At 48.3% G+C, this 18365-nt stretch overlaps 1 protein-coding gene across 1 annotated transcript in view; it reads right to left on the reverse strand.

The window, feature by feature from the left end:
• The window catches only part of BMERB1 (bMERB domain containing 1), a 112118-nt gene that overhangs the window by 42401 nt on the left and 51352 nt on the right, over positions 1 to 18365 (reverse strand). The window contains exon 2 of the mRNA XM_023616278.2: positions 5095 to 5218. Coding sequence (XP_023472046.1) covers positions 5095 to 5218 — 124 coding nt within the window. The remainder of the gene's footprint in view (positions 1 to 5094; positions 5219 to 18365) is intronic.

Genomic DNA, 18365 nt, shown 5'->3' on the forward strand with positions numbered 1-18365 from the left:
ACCGCTGCCCAGAGCCAGCGGAGAGACAGGGCACGCCAACCCTTCTATGACAATCCGGCAGGCAGGTGTCAAACGAAGATAACCACCCCCCACCCCCATCCAGAGGGCGAAGATACTTAATTATCTGAAACCCAGACAAACAGCAGGACCAGGATTGTGCAGGAGAGCTGAGGTGGGAACCGGGGGCTGCGGGAGGAGAGATGAAAGCTGAGGGTGCGACTCAGTGCCCGAACGGGGGTGAGAGAAGGAGTTGGAGGTTGTTGACAGCCTCCATAGGACAGGGTGGGGAGAGGCACGGAGATGGGGTCAGTGGCCGGGGGGAGCCGGAAGCGTGTGGCGTGCAAGGTCAAGGGCAGAACAGAGCAGCATCTGAGCTTTATCTCCCGTGCATCTGCCCCCCGTTAGAGAGGCGGTTTCACGATACTGAGGCGTTTACTGACTCATTCAAAGGAAGCTCATAAAATTGCCAAACTGCAAGAGGGAGATTGCTACACCCCATTTAGCGATTTGGAACCCAGAGGACAAGCTGAGGGAGGACAGTGAGAGAAGACGCACTGGGTGTGCGGAGTAGGGACACGTGCCCTTCTGTGAACCTGGCCTCGTGGGCCTTATTCGGGGGGAGCAGGTGTGCTGGGAGCCACTCCCCATTCGCCCTTCCATTAGTAAGCGCTTTTTGTGGGTTATGCGAGAATGTGTGTGGAGGGCTTACCGCAGGCTGGGCCCACAGTAACGACTCAATAAACGTTGACTGTTGTGGTCCCTGAGACCCCTCTTAGGAATAGGGTGCGACAGCGACCTCCCAGCAGGCTGACTTGGCAAACCTTGACTGTCTGAGTTGGAGCTCGTCATTTCAGACTCCACATAAATCGCTGATCTCCAGAGAAAGAGTACAGAAAAGTCCAAAGCCTGACTCAGTCGAATCCTTCCCACTTCCACCGCACTCAATTCAAGATGGCGGCACAAGACAAAACACAACGCGGGATTGTGGGATGGTGGGCATCCGACCAGGAGTTTGCCTTTGCGTTCTAGAAGAGCTGGGCAAAGAGAAAAGGGGTCCTTGTGTTGGGAATAAAGATGATAGTCCAGCTTAGGGCTAAGGGCTCTGGCTCTGAGACAGGCACCTTGGGTTCAAATCCTGGTTCCACCTCATGCTAGCTGGTGACCTTGAACAGGTTATTTCACAACTCTAATCTCAAGTCTCCTCATCCTTAAAATAAAAGGAATAGAACCCAACCCGTCAGAGTTCTTGTGAGGGTTCCATAAGCTAAAATAAGTGAATGAATGCTCACAACGTGTGTAGCGTGTATGTGGCCTATCAGAATCTTTGGCAAATAGCAGTTCTTACATACTCTGTCAAGTCACAACCAAGGACGTGGGAGAGCCAGGATGACGCCTGAGCCCACTTCTCATGAGTTCATGCTAGTCCCCCGGGAGTAGGTAACTCCATCTCTTCTATTTCCTCAGCGTCCCGGCCAGAGGAGAGGGAGAACCAGCAGAGGCCGTGAGCCCCTGGGTCAGAGCAAGACAGAGTGCACAAGAAAAGGGAAACCCACAAAAGGCTAATGTGAGTAACGCGCGTGCGGGGGCAGCAGTCATTGGACCGGTTCTTAAGAGTCAACACGGCAGGAGACCGCAGAAGTCAGATGGTGACCTCGGCCATGACACACGGTCTGACTCAGTCTCCACAGGGGCCGATGGATGTTAACTTGATTACTGCAGAGCAGGTGTGACAAAACCAATCTCAGCCTCCTCACTGGGACTGTCTCAGCCAAGGGCGGTCACATTCTGTCACCCGGAGCTTCCTCACCTGAGACGGAAATGCTTAGTATGGTCTGAAATTCTATTTCTCTCTTACCCTGTGCCGAGGGGTCTCATGCGTGCGCGCGCGCGCGTGCGCGCGTGTGTGTGTTTGTGTGTGTTTGTGCATGTGCGTGTGTGAAGGGAAGTTGTTGGCGTAAGGATAGCATGTGAAAGAATAATTTATTGCACATTCAACAAATATTAATTGGCCTAGGAAGTGCCAGGCACAGTTCAAGAGTGAAGAAGATGCATAAAATCCGGGCCCTCAGGGCGCTTACGTTCTTTAAGGAATTGTCTTGGTAGATGTATTCAGAGCTTCCCTCACGCTTTCTCTCCCTCCTTCCCTCCTTCCTTCCTTCCTTTCCCCTTCCTTTCCTTCCTTCCTTCCCTCAGTCACTTGCTTAATAAGTACTCTGGATTTAAACTGCATCTGAGCTTCCATTTATTAGCTAATAAACCGACGGCGAATTTCTTAGCCTCCGATTCCCTCTCCTCTAAAATGGAGACAAGAACAGGCTCCATATGCACCAGAGGCCCTACAAGTCTGTAAGGGCCTGGCTCTGAGAAATGGCTGGGAGACTGAATTTAAGAATGATCTACATGCGGCCTGTCAGCCTGGGAGACCATGGATGATGGATGAGGCCTTTGTCCAGGTCTGAGCGGGCCGTGATCTCTACTCTGTCCATCCCAGCGTCCATCCCACACCTCTGAGACTGACGAGCTGGTGCACCTCCCGGCAAAGCTCCACACTGTGCGTGGCTGGGCCTGGGGGAGCCGTCAGCATCCTCCACTGCTGTCTGAGGGCTGCTAGCAAGACTCAGGAGGCCCAGAAGCTGGCCCCTCCCCTGGGGAATGTCACTGAGCCCCACTCCGTGTCCTGACTACACGGACATCCTTCTGTATACTTGAGATAATTTGATTTAAACAAGCGTCTGCTGTTGACATTTGTCCCTAAGTGGTCAGACTCACGGGCTGATGGGGAAATTCAGGGAGGCCACAAGTCAAGAGCTCGGGGCAGTGCGTGGCCCAGAGCTAGAGCTTATATGTTAGCTATTCTTGTCACTGAGCACTTGCCATGTGCCAGGCATGTGCCAGATGCCGGGGATAACATGTACATCTGTGTGTGTGTGCATGTCCTCACACGCATTTGCATGCATGCGTGCGCACACACACATGATGCAAAGGTCAGTAAATCCGAAGGGACAGCCACAGTTCCCGTAGCAGCAAAAGCAACCTCTGGCCCCTTCTGAGGACTGCTGGCTGAACGGAGCTCTTCAGTATTTTAAAGCAGAACTCACGTTCTCGATTTCCTTCCTTTTAAAACAGGGGGAGGGTATTATAAATGCCAGTGATGTGTTTTTAACATTAGAAACAAACCATAGGTAAGAACAGAAGCTTACTTATGGTTTTAAAACTGATTAGAAACAATATACTTTTTGAGAACAGTAAAAATTGGAACTATAAAAATAGAAGCAAGATGCGCAAGCAAGACCCTGGAAATAATTGAATCATCTTTTATATGGTGGAGTTAGTGTATCTTGACTAAAGGTTACATATTAAGAAAAAGGAGAAGAATCATAAAACTATCCACCGGAATGAATAAAAACCAATGCTATTAGCATAGGTCACATCTATGAATTGGGATTAAAGATAGACTGTAGGAAGAAAGACAATTTTCATGTATACGGTATGTACTATTTATAGAGCATGATGATCCCCAACCCTTTTGTGGCCACTGAACTCTGGGTTATTCCATATTTTTTCCCTGAAAGTTTGAGAGCTGGCTTTCTGCTTTACCCCGACTCCATCCACAAGGAGGAGTAGCGTTGCCTGGATCCCATACTTGGACCTTCGCTGTTTTTGTCTCCTTGTCTATGTGGGGAGACGGTACCCACCCTTTGAATGCGGTAACTGCCTACACGCGGGCGAGCCCCAAGTCTGCGTGTTTAGTTCGTTGGTTTCCCCCACGCTTCTGACGCAGACGCACAACTTCCTGCAGCGCCCCTCTACCTGGGTAACCCACAGGCAACTCAAAACCGTCATGTCCGGTCCTGGCTGTTTCAGTTGTTGGAGTCACCCGACCTAACAGAACACGTGGTCTTAGTTGACACGTCCCCCACACAACCAATCCTTCATCACTTTCTTTAGAGAAACAAAAAATAAAACAAAAACCATGGGGAGTGAGGGATGGGTTGTGAACCCTCATGATGTGTTGGTTCAGCTTATTCCCAGAGGAAAGGGAGGATGCTTCCGATCCATAAAGGCGGAATGTTCTAGAACCTTCCTCTAAGGGCTCCTGGGAGGAGGGTTCATGCACGTGCATTTAGCAGAGGGTCTGGGACACACAAAGAGCTGAATCAGTGGCAGCTGCTGAAACTGCAGTCCATTTCGTGGGGCGAGAGAGAAGGTTACATAACGTAGTAGTGAGAATATGGGTTTCGAAGGCAGGAAGACCTGGGTCTGAATCCTAACTCCCTTATTCATTAGCTGGGAGGCCCTGAGCAGGTTGGTTCACTTCTCTGAGCCTCAGTCCCCTCATCTGTGAGATGGGATAATCCCATAACCAGCCTCCTGGAGCTGAGAGAAATGAGTGACAGGGGGTTGGTTTACGCCTGGAGGGCGTGAAGTTGCTGTTTCTTCGGGGGGAGGTTGGGTGGGGAGCTGACACGCAGTGTAGGGAGCCTTCCAGAAAGGTTGCCTCATAACCCTCTGCTTTTGCTTTTTTTTTTTTGCTTTTAGACTCTCCCTGTGTATCTGCCAGAGCCCAATTTTTAAAATTACGGTTTCTCTTGACAGACTACCTGTAATCTCTCAGGAATGCTGTGCTCTACAGACAGTGGATGTTCAAATCGTGTGACTCTGAGCTTGCTAGTGACCCCAGGAGAGAAGTGTTATTATTTTCCCCCTTTTTACAAAGGAGGGAACTGAAGCTCAGAGAAGCTAAGTCACCTGCCCAAGCTCGCCCAGCTGTTTTTGATCTCAGGCCTGTCCAGGTCTCCATCTCACTCTCTCTTGTCCCTTTCCTCTTCTCCAACAGGTAACGTAGAAAGACCTTGCGCTTTGGGGTCAGACTGGCCTGAATTCAATCCTAATCAGTGTCTTGTTTAAAACGGGAGGTTACCATACCCGCTTCTCTAGGCGGTAGTGAGAATCAAATGAGATTTTTTAAAAAATGTACATAGCGCCTTTATCCCAGGGCCTGGCCCACAGTAAAGAACAGTAAACATGAGGTTGTCCGGGCATCCTCCCCACCAAGCTCCTTCCTTTTTCCGGCCCCATCCGCGAAGCACTCACATAAACCTGAGCTCAGACTCCCGGCGGACCAAGACTTCCCGGAGACGCTGAATTTTTGCCATCTCCAGCTCGATCTCCTCCGGCATCATGGTTGTCTCTGCCATGGAGATGATGTCCAGCTGATCTGTGCAGGAGACACGAAACACGGGCGTCAAGACCCCGAGGCTGCACAGGTTTTCAAGAATTCCCCGGGGGACAGCCCCTGTCCCGGTTCCAGGGAACAGCCTCGCTCCAGCAACCTTCACACATGGCGAGGGCACACAGACCTCAGCCCGCGTTACAAGTGTGTGTTTGCAGGCCCTTGGGAAACCGGAAAACACGTTTTTCAAGGGAACCCTGTTCTGATGGCAAGAGGAGGCCCGGGTGGGATCACCAAAACCTGTTCAAGGTTATATATATGACCTTGGCAGTCCCTGCCTGGTCCCGGCTTCTGAGCCTCTGGTCTCCTTGACCACGGCCACTTTGCCCTGTCCCAGCCAGCCTCCAAGACCAAGAACAGCTTTAGGCAGAAGAAAGCTTAATACTAACACTTATTAACAATTATCTTATAGGAATACTAAGTAATAGTAATAGGAAATAATACGTTTGTTGTAGAACATTCAGATAATACAGATGGGCGAAAAAGAACAAACAAAAGATCCTCCACGACCCCACAGCCCAGTGTGACCACTATCCACATTTTGACGGCCATTCTCCCAATCTAATGTTTAGAGTTATACATATTGCCATATATATAAGCCATATATTTAAAAAACACACATATTACCATATATAACCATTTATTTTCCATATCTATGACCACACATCTTATATCTTATCATATATAGAGACACTACTTATATTTGCATATACGTATGGATGCATGCATGCGCTTGGTCTGCCATAACAAAATACCAGAGGCTGGGTGGCTCACACAACAGACATTTATTTTCTCACAGTTCTGGAGGCTGGAAGTCCCAGATCAAGGTCCGGCGGGGCCCGTTTCCCGTGAGGGCTCTTGTCCTGGCTTGTAGATGGCTGCCTTCTCGCTGTCTGCTCACACGGCCTCTGCTTTGTGTGCACACGGAGAGAGAACGCCCAAGTTCTCTGGTGTCTCTTCTTAGAAAGACACTAATCCTGTGGGATCAGGGCCCTACCCTTGTGACCTCATTTAATGTTAATTACTTCCTTAGAGGCCCCGTCTCCAAACATGGGGTTAGGGCTTCCTCAACATGTGAATCCAAGGGGACACAAACATTCAGTCCATAACAGTATGTACGTGTGTGTACATGTGTGTATACATGTATGTAATCACATATATTGTCATTAACATTTTGGTGTACATTCTTCCAATATATGTATGATAATTTATAGGATTATTATACATGTGGTATCACTATATATGGTAATATATATGATTTTATATGTGTAATATTATATACACACATACGCACATACATATATATATATATATATCTCCATATATATATATATATTTTTTTTGGTGAGGAAGATTGGCCCTGAGCTAACATGCATTGCCAATCTTCCTTTTTTTTTCCTTCCCCAAAGTCCCAGTACAGAGCTGTATATTCTAGTTGTAGGTCATTCTAGTTCTTCTATGTGGCATGACTAGATGAGTGGTGCTAGGTCCATGCCCAGGATCCAAACCAGCGAACTCAAGTCTGCTGAAGCGGAGCGTGTGAACTCAGCCACTCGGCCACAGGGCTGGCCCCTGCATATATATTTTTTAAGACTGGAAAAATGTACACCAAAATGTTAGTAGTTAAAAGTGTTAATGTATGCACATACATTAACATTTATGGATAACCCTGTACACACGCATACACCATTACACGCATATATATCCACCATTACACGGTTTCTGGGGTATAAAGTTAGGGTCTCACCATTTCTTTACCTGCTCTTTTCACTTAACATATCATGAGCACTTTGCACATCCTTCGATGCTCTTCCAAGGCTGTGAAAGGCTGTGTAGTTTTCTATTTGTGGCTGTGTCATGAATCACCTCACCAACCCCCAGACATTTAGGTTGTTTTCCATTTTCCTCCCTATAAATGTGATGAGCATTCTCAAAGACGAATCTTTGCACGCATCTAAGAGGTGCCTTTGGGCCACCCTTCCAGAACGAATGGCTGGGTTTTCAAGGATGCAATATCCTCAGTTCTTTACAGGTAGAGAAGGAGATGCGCGGGAGAGGGGACGTTCTTGCTTTACTCCGTGGCCAACATCACCTCATCTATTACCCCGTGGCCAACATCACCTCATCTATATCTGTGAACTCCTTCCACGCCCGGCACCTCAGTCCTGCTCCCTGGCGCTTGTCTTTTTCCTTACGTCCACGGCAATGGTTTGGAAAGCTGCCCTCTCTCTCTCCCGTCTCTCCCTCTGACCTGGAGCTCTGGCAGCACACATGCCCAGGGGCTGCGGCACTGTGACTTGTAGACTTCACTCGAGTCAACTCCTGCTGGCCTGGATCTTGGAATTGCACCCACTCCCAGAAGCCCGCACGACTGCTTTGTCATCTGTGGGAAACTCCCGCCCCCGAGTTCTTCACCAGACATCAGATTTTGGGTAAATTGCCATACCCTTCAGTGACCTCCCCCTCAACACAGCCATTCCACACGCCAAAATCACCTGCCTGCTCTCCACGAATCCACTCTCCTCATTCAGCTGAAGAATCAAGAGGAAGGCAATGACCCGTAGTTGATTCTCACGTTGCAATCAGTGGCCTCCCTAATTCTGAGATAACTTGCAATTTACAAGAGATAAACAAGGACAAAGACCATGGAAAAAGCCAAGAAATGAGTCAGGGAGAAGAAATTTGGGCATGACAGTCATAGGCCTATTGGAGATTCTTGCCCCCCTCGGTTCGGCTCCCCAGCAACGTCTGCTTCTCTCTGCTTTCAAATATCACAACACAGACAGTGCAGAGTCTGGGGTGGAGTGGGGGACAAGGGCACTGGACAATTGTCTAGATGGGTTGTGGGGAGGAAGACAGGAGAGGTGGGGGAAAGAGAGACAACACGGAATGAGGGATATTCACAGTTGCCTCCTTGTGCCTGCCAAAGATGGCGGGTCCTGAAGCTGATCCTGCCGTCAGGCTGAGCTGCTGTGGGTGCAGGGGAGGGAAGGGAGTGAATGTTAGAAAGAGAAGGGAGAGGAGAGAGATCAGAGAGGCTCTCTCAGGACTGGGACCTGAGAAGCGGAAGAGACGTCTAAAGGGAATTTTGAGCAAATTTTCCATGTGACATGTTGGGGGGTGATGGCCTCAAGGCTCCTGGAATCAGATTTGGGGTCCTACAGCCCAGGATGCCAAGCCGAGATGGCTCATGGGATTGGAGCACTGAGGCCTGGCTGGAGGAAGGAGGAAGGAACAAGATTAAAATATTACTGTTAATTGAGCGTTCCTGTGCTGGGCTCCCACCAGGCTGGAGAACCAGCTTTGACGCTGGGCACAGAGCAAGAGGAGGTGGGGGTGCCCTGGGGGTGGCAGATAGGGAACATTCTGCAGTCACATCGCCTGGGGTTGAGTCGTGGGTCTGCTCCTCACTAGCTGTGTGGCCTTGGAGAGTTAGTCAACCTTTCGGTGACTCAGTTTCCTCCTCCGTAAGATGGGGATAAGAAGAGAACCCGCCACCCAGGCCAGTTGCGAGGATTCAGCTAACCAAGGCTTGTCACGCTCCACGCACCGTTATGATTGCCTTTGTTATTACCAAGGGGCCAGCTCTGCCACGCCACAAGCTTTTAATCCTCGCCATAAGCCAGCAGGATCGAGATGTTCTCTTTTTACAAATAAGGAAACGAAGGCTCAGAGCTGGCAAAGGAAGGAGCTGAGCCCATCTCCGCCTCCAGAACGCACACTCTTTGCCCCATCACCGCTGCCCTTGTCCACGCAGGCGTTCTAAGTCCGGCGCCCCCATCCATTCATGTCTTAGAGTCAAGGGCAGTGTCTAAGTTTCCTGGAGCTGCCATAACAAATCACCATGAAGTGGTGGCTTCAAACAACAGGAATTTATTCCTTCGTGGTTCTGGAGGTCAGAAGTCCCAAATGAAGGTGTTGGCAGGGCCCCGCTCCCTCCAAGGCTCCAGGGAAGGGCCCCTCCTTGCTTCTTCCAGATCCTGGGGGCTCCTTGCCAGGATCACTGCAACCTCTGCCGCGATTTTCACAAGGACTTCCTCCCCAAGGCTCTGTGTCCTTCTCTGTCCTTTTCTGTGTCATTGGATTTAGGGCCCACCCTACTCCATGATGATCTCATTTTGATCTTTATCTGAGTGACCTCTGCCAAGACCCTATTTCTAAATCAGGTCACATTCTGAGGTCCTGGGGGGGTATGAATTTGGCGAGGACACCATAACCCGCTTCCGTGATGGACAGCCACGGGCTAGCAACCTCCCTGACAGCGATGGCACTCCCCCCAAGAGCTTCTGTCACTGCACTTGGAGCAGAGCCCTGGCTGGAAGCAGCAAAGTCCCAGCAAGTGGCCTGGGGGTGGGGCCTGGTGAAAACCAGCTGGGGGCCAGAGTTAGAGATCTCCGGTCTGAGGCCCATCACCAGCGGCATGACCTTGAATGAGCCTCTTTACCTCTTACATCACTTCCTTCCTTTGCAAAATGGGGTTCAATAGCTGTCATGGGTCATGCTGTGCTGGAGGCTTTCTATGTATTATCTCATTTAATCCCTATTTTCCAGATGAGGAATCTGAGGCTTAGCGACGGAAAGTGACTCGCCCGACACCACACAACCAGAATGTTGCAGAGACAGAAATTCAACCAGTGCTCTCTCTCTCTCTCTCTCTCTCATCCTTAGCCAAATGCCTTACCTGCCTGACACAGCCTCCGGGCCAGGGTTAAAGGCATTTGTGGATGCGAAAGCACATAGTGAACCACCTCGCAGATAAAAGTATCCTCATTTCTCACTTCTTGGTTCAGATGGGCAACCTGATTTCCACGGGCCAGACGCTGAAAATGGCAACACACCCTGGGGCGAAGCGTAGGACGAACGAAGGGGATTAATCACACCCCATGGATTGGCATTTTACCTCCAGCCCTGGGGGAGGATGGGGGCGGTGGCACTGCCAGGCGCCAGGTGCCGAGATGAACATTTAGCTTTGATTTGGGGCCGAGAACAGGGCTGGTACCTCTGCTGAAAAGGCTTGCTTGAGGATGCTCTCCTTCTCCTGGAGAAAGGAGTGAAGCCTAGACCTCAAATCAGATAGATAATACTCAGAATCCTTTCTTGGAGGGAGTGCTCTGTGCCAGGCACTGTGCTAGGCTCATGATATGCCTTATCGCATTTAATCTTCACAACTCCCTGGGTGAGGGGTTAGCAAACTACTGCCATGGGCCAAATCCAGCCCCCTGCTTGATGTTATAAATAAAGTTTTATTGGAACACTGGCCCTGCGCATTCATTTGTGTATTATTTATGGCTGCTTTTCCACCACCACAGCAGAACTGAGTAATTGCAACAGAGACTGTACGGCCCACAAAACCTCAAACGTTTACTACCTGGACCTTTACAGAAAAGTTTGCCAACGCCTGTTCTAGTTTGGTGGATGCTATAATTTCCCCAGCCTAAAGGTTTAAAAAACCAGGTTTACCCAGTAACAATAATAGCTAACGTTTATTGAGCGCTTATCACTAGCCAGGATCAAATTACCTTGTTTGATTCTCGAAACAGCCCTAGGAGGCAAGTACTGTTAGCATCCTCATTTCACAGATGAGCAAGTTGAGGCTCAGGAAAAGGACTAAATGGTGGGGCTGAGATTTAAAATCAGACCTTTCCTGCTCCAAAGCTTTGGTTGTAGTCAATCACATCCACTTAAGAACTATCACCCTACTTAAGACGTACCACCATCATCTTAACAATAGAGAGAACTGAGTATATTCTGTTGCATAAGGTGCCTAGAGAGCAGCGGTTCTCAAGCACCAGCGGGCTTGGCAAATATCATGATTATTACCTTGTTAAATAGTCAGCTTCCCGGTCTCTACCCCCAGGGATGAGGATAAGCCTGGGTTTCGGGGATCATGACCAGGGAACTTCACACAGGAGATCTCAGATCAGACTCTGAGAAACGCTGGTACAGGACGAGAATGAATGAACACCATACATGGTCAGTTTCTTTCCACTGTGAACTTGTGTGACAACACAAGTTCTCTCGACAACATTTTCCAGCCAGAAAGCAGGCATCCAACAGCTGCCAATGGAAGTGTCCACGAGGAGGACAAATCCTGGAAGGAGATGGGCAAGCGTTCATAGTTGCCACAAGACTCTAGTGACAGAAGTCCCCAGGGCTCCAACTGCCATTGCTGTCACCAAGCTTCCAGGAGCTGAGTCACTTCTGGGGGATGAAGCAGCTAAATCCATCTTTTTATCCCCAAATGCCACACCGGGGAGATGCACGCTTCAGAAGCGCAGCAGCACCAGCAAACAAGAGCTGAGCCTCTGGGCATGACTGGCATGCGCCAGCAGGTTTAATCATTTGTCTTGAAATTTTAAAGCTTAAAGCTACCCAGAGACAGAAGCGGCGGCAGTGGGGGAGGTGAATGAGGGCTGGCAATCTCCTAGAAACTTGTAATTTAAATATAGGCGAGAAAGTAAGACTGCTGGGGGCCAGAGAGAGGTCCTTCATGGAACAGAATTCACCAAGGCCACATATGGTCCGTTATGGACTGAATGTTTGTGTTCCTTGCACGTTCAGATGTTGAAACCTAATGCCCAGTGTGATGGTGTTTGGAGGCGGGGCCTTCGGGAGGTGATTAGGTCATGAGGGTGGAGCCCTTGTGAATGGGATTAGTGCCTTTATAAGGAGAGACACAGCGGGGCCGGCCCCGTGGCCAAGTGGTTGGGTTCACGCACTCTGCTTTGGCAGCCCAGGATTTCGCCGGTTCGGATCCTGGGTGCCAACATGGCACCGCTCATCAGGCCATGCTCGGGTGGCGTCCCACATACCACAACCAGAAGGACCCACAACTAAAAAAATATACAACTATGCACCGGGGGGCTTTGGGGAGAAAAAGAAAAAATAAAATCTTTAAAAAAACAAAGAAGAGTCACAAGAACTTGCTTCCTCTCCCTGCTCTCTGCCATGTGAGGACACAACAAGAAGAGGGCCATCCACAAGCCAGGAAGAGCATCCTTACGAAACACCAGATTTGCTGGTGCCTTGATCTTGGACTTCCCAGCCTCCAGAATTGTGAGAAATAAATGCCTATGGTTTGTGAGTCACTCAGTCTGTGGTATTTTGTTCCAGCAGCTGGAGCAGACCAATACACTATCTGTACTGTCATTTATTCAATATTTCTTTATGTCGATTCTTTTTTTTTACTCAAATGAACTCCTTAAAGGAAACTTCATATCACACCCATAAATAACAAGTCACTACCATTTGTCCTAATTAGAAAATAGCCATAAAAATAAATCCAATGGAAACAAAGTGATGTTATTAAATTCCGGCAAAATATTGTAGTCTAGGCTCAGATTGACGCCTGACTTTTCTTTCTTAACAAGTTGGATGAGCAAGTACTAGAAAGTGAAGAGGTACGAGAGAGGCATTAAAGATAAACCACCAAATTGAGGCTTTTCTTCTTTGGTAATCGGAAAGGTGGATAATTGGAAAAAAGAGTAATTTTCCCACAATATAATTCAATGTTTGTTGATGCTAGAGGCATCTGAGCACCGCTAGGATACCCCCCCACCCCCCCATCGGGACAGCTATTGTAGAATGGAATTCCAGCTCTTTGAGTTGCAAGGGTCTTAGAGGTCCTATAGGTCAGCTCACATCCACGTGGAGCAGCATACGGAATGACACGGCAGGATGTGGTTCTGAAGGCCCCTCGACAAACAGCAGTGGGCCCAAACTCTGGAGCTCTCATTGGAAAATAAATGAGAACTCAGGCCTGCCATAAAATTCTCAACCATGCGTCAAGATGTTCACCCAAAGATGAATCAGACATTTTGAGTCATTATTTCAGCCCAGCTCTTATCACAGAAGCATTTAAATGAAGGTGGACCCATTCATCTCAGTTCCATCCATGTTTACCAGGCGTCCAGCATCCTTGGAACATTGTCAGAAGGGCACACGAGAGAAGGGCCACCACGGTTGGTTTTGGAGGATGTGGGGGACTGGGGGATCAGTGTTGGGGACAATCCCCTTCCACCTAATACGTCCTTTTCGATTGTTTCAAATTTTTTTTAAACTTTTAATTTTGGATTAATTTTATTTTTTATTTTTATTTTTCTAAAGTTATATTTTTTTCCTTTTTTCTCCCCAAAGCCCCCCAGTACATAGTTGTATATTCTTCATTATGGGTCCTTCTAGTTGTGGCATGTGGGACACTGCCTCAGCGTGGTTTGATGAGCAGTGACATGTCCGCACCCAGGATTCGAACCAACGAAACACTGGGCTGCCTGCAGCGGAGCGCGCGAGCTTAACCACTCGGCCACAGGGCCAGCCCCTGGATTAATTTTAGTTTCATGGAAAAGTTGCAAAGATACTACAGGGATTCCCCGTGTATCACTCAGCTCCCACCATTGTAAACATCACCAAGACGCAGACATTGGCATATCGCGGTTGGCTATGTCATTTGAAATTTTCCCGTGGACACGTGTCACCTATCCAAGTGGATTTAAAATCAAGAAAGAAAGAGAAAAGAAGAAGAGTTGGCGTGTGCAGGTGCCACGAGAGCCAGGCCAGCCCTTGAAGAGGGCAAGTGAAGGGAGCCGTTACGGGCATGAGCTCTCGAGTGTCAGGGCCTGGCTCTCATGGTGACCTTGGTCCCATCAGCTGATGACTCTGGGCCTCAGTTTCTTCATTTGCAAAGTGGGGACAGTCATACCCATCTCTTAGGTAATTAGTGTAAATGCCAGACAGATAGAAAGTTCTCTGTAATATTTGCTCTTCTTGTGCATTTGATAAATATGCATTGAAAACCCGCTTCATGCCAGACATTGCTCTAAGCAATGGGGATGGAACAAAACAGACAAAACCCAGCCCTGGTTGAGTTGACCTTCTAGCAAGGAGCTTACATGTGCGGGAGTAAATTTGCTTCAGTGCTCTGTGGCGGTCACTGGCTCACCAGCAGCTACCCCTGACAGTCGATTTGGACAGATTCCAGTTCAATTCCTGGCTCTACCACTAATTGTGTGATCTGGACATGTCACTTCATCTTCTCGAGTCTCAGTCTCCTCTGCTGTAAAATGGGACCGTAGCTCCTGCCTCACGGAGTTGCTGCTGGGAGATGAAATAAGGTAACATGTCAAGGGCCTGGTGCAGTGCGTGGGCACGACGAAGAGGGGTCAGTATCATTTTTAACACATCACATGTCCTTTCCCTGGAGAAAGCCAGACGAACGTGGGGGAGGGAACAAAATCAGGATCTCCAGATAATGGAGAAAGACAAACTGGTCTTTTGGACCAGTCATCTGCCCCCTAGGTAGGACTCCAATCCTCCAACTGCAATAGACCCATGCCTGCCCCAAAAGGAGGGTCCAGAGGGGCGCCCCCAGCCCTCCGTCAAGGGGCCAGCACCTTAGCTCACCACCCTGAGTACACATGGGCACATCTTACTGGTATCAACCCAACAGAGTCTTAAACATCAGGGAAAGATATCTGAGTCCCATCACTGCGGAACAGATATCCTGATGCATTTTAAGGCTCCTGGTGACACCCCAGCCTTTAATTGTCATCAATCATTCATGTAGGAAAGAAGCTCATTTCAACCCCCAAACATCCTATTATGGGATATACCAAGCATCTCGCCTTCTCGCCATAACGTGAATATAATGGGAAACAGCCGGTTGCTTTTAATGAGTCACCATTTCCCAAGAAGACGAAGTAACTGCTTTTAATTCAGATGCTCCTGGCTGCTCCATTCCCTCCCCACTCCCCACCCCCCGCACCCGCCTGCCTTGTGAGGGAGGATGCGCTGGGCTCCGCGAGTGATCATACCTCCCGCTGCCCAGCGCCTCCCCGACCCTCACGTAATGTCTCTTTATATTCACAATCATCCCGCGAGGAAGGTTTTGCAGCTGAGGAAGCTGACTTGCCTCCACGCCTTGGCCATGGTTATTATTCTCCAGTGTGATTTTGAGCACGTCTTTTAGCTTCTCCGAGTTGCTATTTTCTCAGCCACATCTCACTCGTTCAAATCACAAAAGTGATTAGGGAGAATGCACAATGAGCAACGGGGTTAAGAAACAGGTGTTGGAGTCAAGGCCACTTGGGTTTACATCCTGGCTCTGCCTCTTGCTAGCTGCTGACCTTGAGCAAATGACTTAACCTCTCCAAGCCTCAGTTTCCTTATCTGCAAACTGGGGGTAAGGGAATAGCATGCAAGGACATCTGAAGGCTCATTCTGAAAGCTCAGGAACCAAAGCTAAGGCAAGAATTCTAGCTCGTCTCTGCCCAGCAGCCTCTAAGCACCTTGTTTGGATCTGGGCTTCTCACCCACGGCACTATTGACATGTGGGGCTGGGTCATTCTTTGCTGCACGACTGTCCTGTGCATTCCAGGATACTTAGCAGCCCCTCAGGCCTCTACCCACTACATGCCAGTAGCATCCTCCCACCAACCCAAAATGTCTTCAAACATTTGCAAATGTCCCATGGAGGACCAAAACAGCCCTGGTTAAGAAGCAGTGGTTTAGACCCACTTTTTCAGTAGTGCTCCAGGGAGCATCTTAATTCCCGTTTGCCACGTAAGGTAACACGGTCATAGGTTCCACGGATAAGCTCTGGACACCTTGGGGGGCCGTTATTCAGCCTATCACAGTCTACATAACAGAGAAGTCCAAATAAGCCTACCATGGAGGGTCCCAGGATGAGTTCATCATCATCCCCGAGGGTAGGAACTGTGGTCTGTACGGAGGGACCTAGACTCAGTGAAGGAGGTGGGACAGCCAAGCAGGGAGACTGCCCTCCTGCTCACGGGGCATTGTCTACACCACCCAGCTCAGTGCAGTAGCCACGGCACAGCACCACTGAGCTGACAGAATGACTCAAGTCCGAATGTTGGCTCTCCCCTTGCTGGCTGTGCCCCTGGACAAGTTATTTAAATTCCCTGAGTTTCCCTTTCTTATTTGTAAAATGAGTCTAATAATCCTTGCCTGCAATATTTGTTCATTCCATGATAACTATTTGCATAGCTGGTAAGGGATTATACAACCTTTCCCACCTTCAGTATCCATTATCTGTTAAGTGGGGATAATAACAGAAGCTACTCACTGGTTGTGGGGAGGCTTAAATGGGAGAGTGTGTGTAAGGCTGGTACATCATAAGGACAGATGAGGTTTCAGTATCGATTATCATAATCACCATCACCAACACCACCATCATCAGCATCACCATCATCATCATCACCATCACCATCATCATTACCATCACCATCACCATCATCATCATCACCATCATCATTACCATCACCAACAGCACCATCATCATCATCATCACCATCACCATCATCATTACCATCACCATCACCATCACCATCATCATCATCATCACCATCATCATTACCATCACCATCAGCACCATCACCATCATCACCATCACCATCATCATTACCATCACCATCACCATCACCATCATCATCATCATCATCACCATCATCATTACCATCACCATCACCATCATCATCATCATCACCATCATCATTACCATCACCATCACCATCACCATCATCATCATCATCATCACCATCATCATTACCATCACCATCATTACCATCACCATCATCATCATCACCATCACTATCATCATTACCATCACCATCATTACCATCACTATCACCATTACCATCTAACCATCACCATCGCCATCATCATTACCATCACCATCACCATCATTACTATCACCATCACCATCATCATCATCACCATCACCATCACCATCATCATTACCGTCACCATCATCACCATCGCCATCACCATCACCATCATCATCACCATCACCATCACCATCATCACCATCACCATAATCATCATTACCATCACCATCACTATCATCACCATCACCATCACCATCACCATCACCATCATCACCATCACCATAATCATCATTACCATCACCATCACTATCATCACCATCACCATCACCATCATCATTACCATCACCATCATCATTATCATCATCACTACATCATCACGGACACCGTCATCATCACCATCACCACAACCACCAAAGGAGATAGCACCCAACCTCAGACCTCCACTACAGCTGGAGCTAGGGGTGGGGAAGGACAGAGGAGATCAGCCCCTGGGGAGCCCCTATCCCAACTTTACCTCCCTCCCTGGAACTCCCTTCGATGGGGATACCCCACCTCACACACCATCCCATCCCATGCCTTCTTAAGAAGGATGAGAAGCACCAAAAGCCATGTGTCCCTCCTGCATTATCCACAAAACCAGCATTAAGCCTGGAGGGAGGGGAGGAGAGGGGGAGAAGTGATATTAAGGTAATGGAAATAAATTCTTCTTTTAAAAGAAGTATTCTAGAATATTATCCTTCACAGAATCATCCTGAAACACTTTAGGCTTCTAATAATACCGACATTCCTCAAGCCTTTTAAAACTTTTCTGAGACTCCAATATGACTGTTAAATCCTTTATGGAATGAGGAGAGGTATTAATAAGCAGACTCTTCTTTGATAATTGCTTTCAAATCAGCTCGTGAGCCATTCAAGAAAAGCAATTTAACACATTTATATTCACTTTTTTGGATTCACATGATTTGATTACCACTTTATTTGCACAGCTTGGCTCAGAATGACTCTTGGTAGTCCCAAAAAATCAGACCCGTTTTCCGAGGCAAAGGTGTATTACCATGGAGGGTGTTCACAGACTGACACTGCAGTTCCCAAGAGAGATTTCCAGAATGGTTTTCCTTTGAATAATGTGTGTTACCTCCAGGCTGGGGCTTTGAAGGAGATGACGCATGACTTCTGAAAATTCATTTGACCACCTGTAACGTCATTTTTCATTACTTGGCGTCCTCACGCCAACACTTCTAAGTGACCTTCGGTGAGTCACCAAACCTCCTTGTCAAGTCCAAGCAGAAGGGCTCAGACTGGTCTCTGAGGTCCTTTGAGACCATACAAGAGAATAAAGTGTTCCTCCTAATTCAGACGGAATTGTCAGGAGTGCCGAATTAAAACTCTGGAAATTGATAACCCTCTAATAACAATTAGATCATTGTCCAATTAAAATTGTACAAACAGCTAATGTTTTTTGGCACTTCTGCAGGTTCATCCTATTATTCAAGGTTCTATTTTAAAAA

This window comes from Equus caballus, chromosome 13 (genome assembly GCF_041296265.1).
Source record: "Equus caballus isolate H_3958 breed thoroughbred chromosome 13, TB-T2T, whole genome shotgun sequence".
NCBI lineage: Eukaryota > Metazoa > Chordata > Mammalia > Perissodactyla > Equidae > Equus > Equus caballus.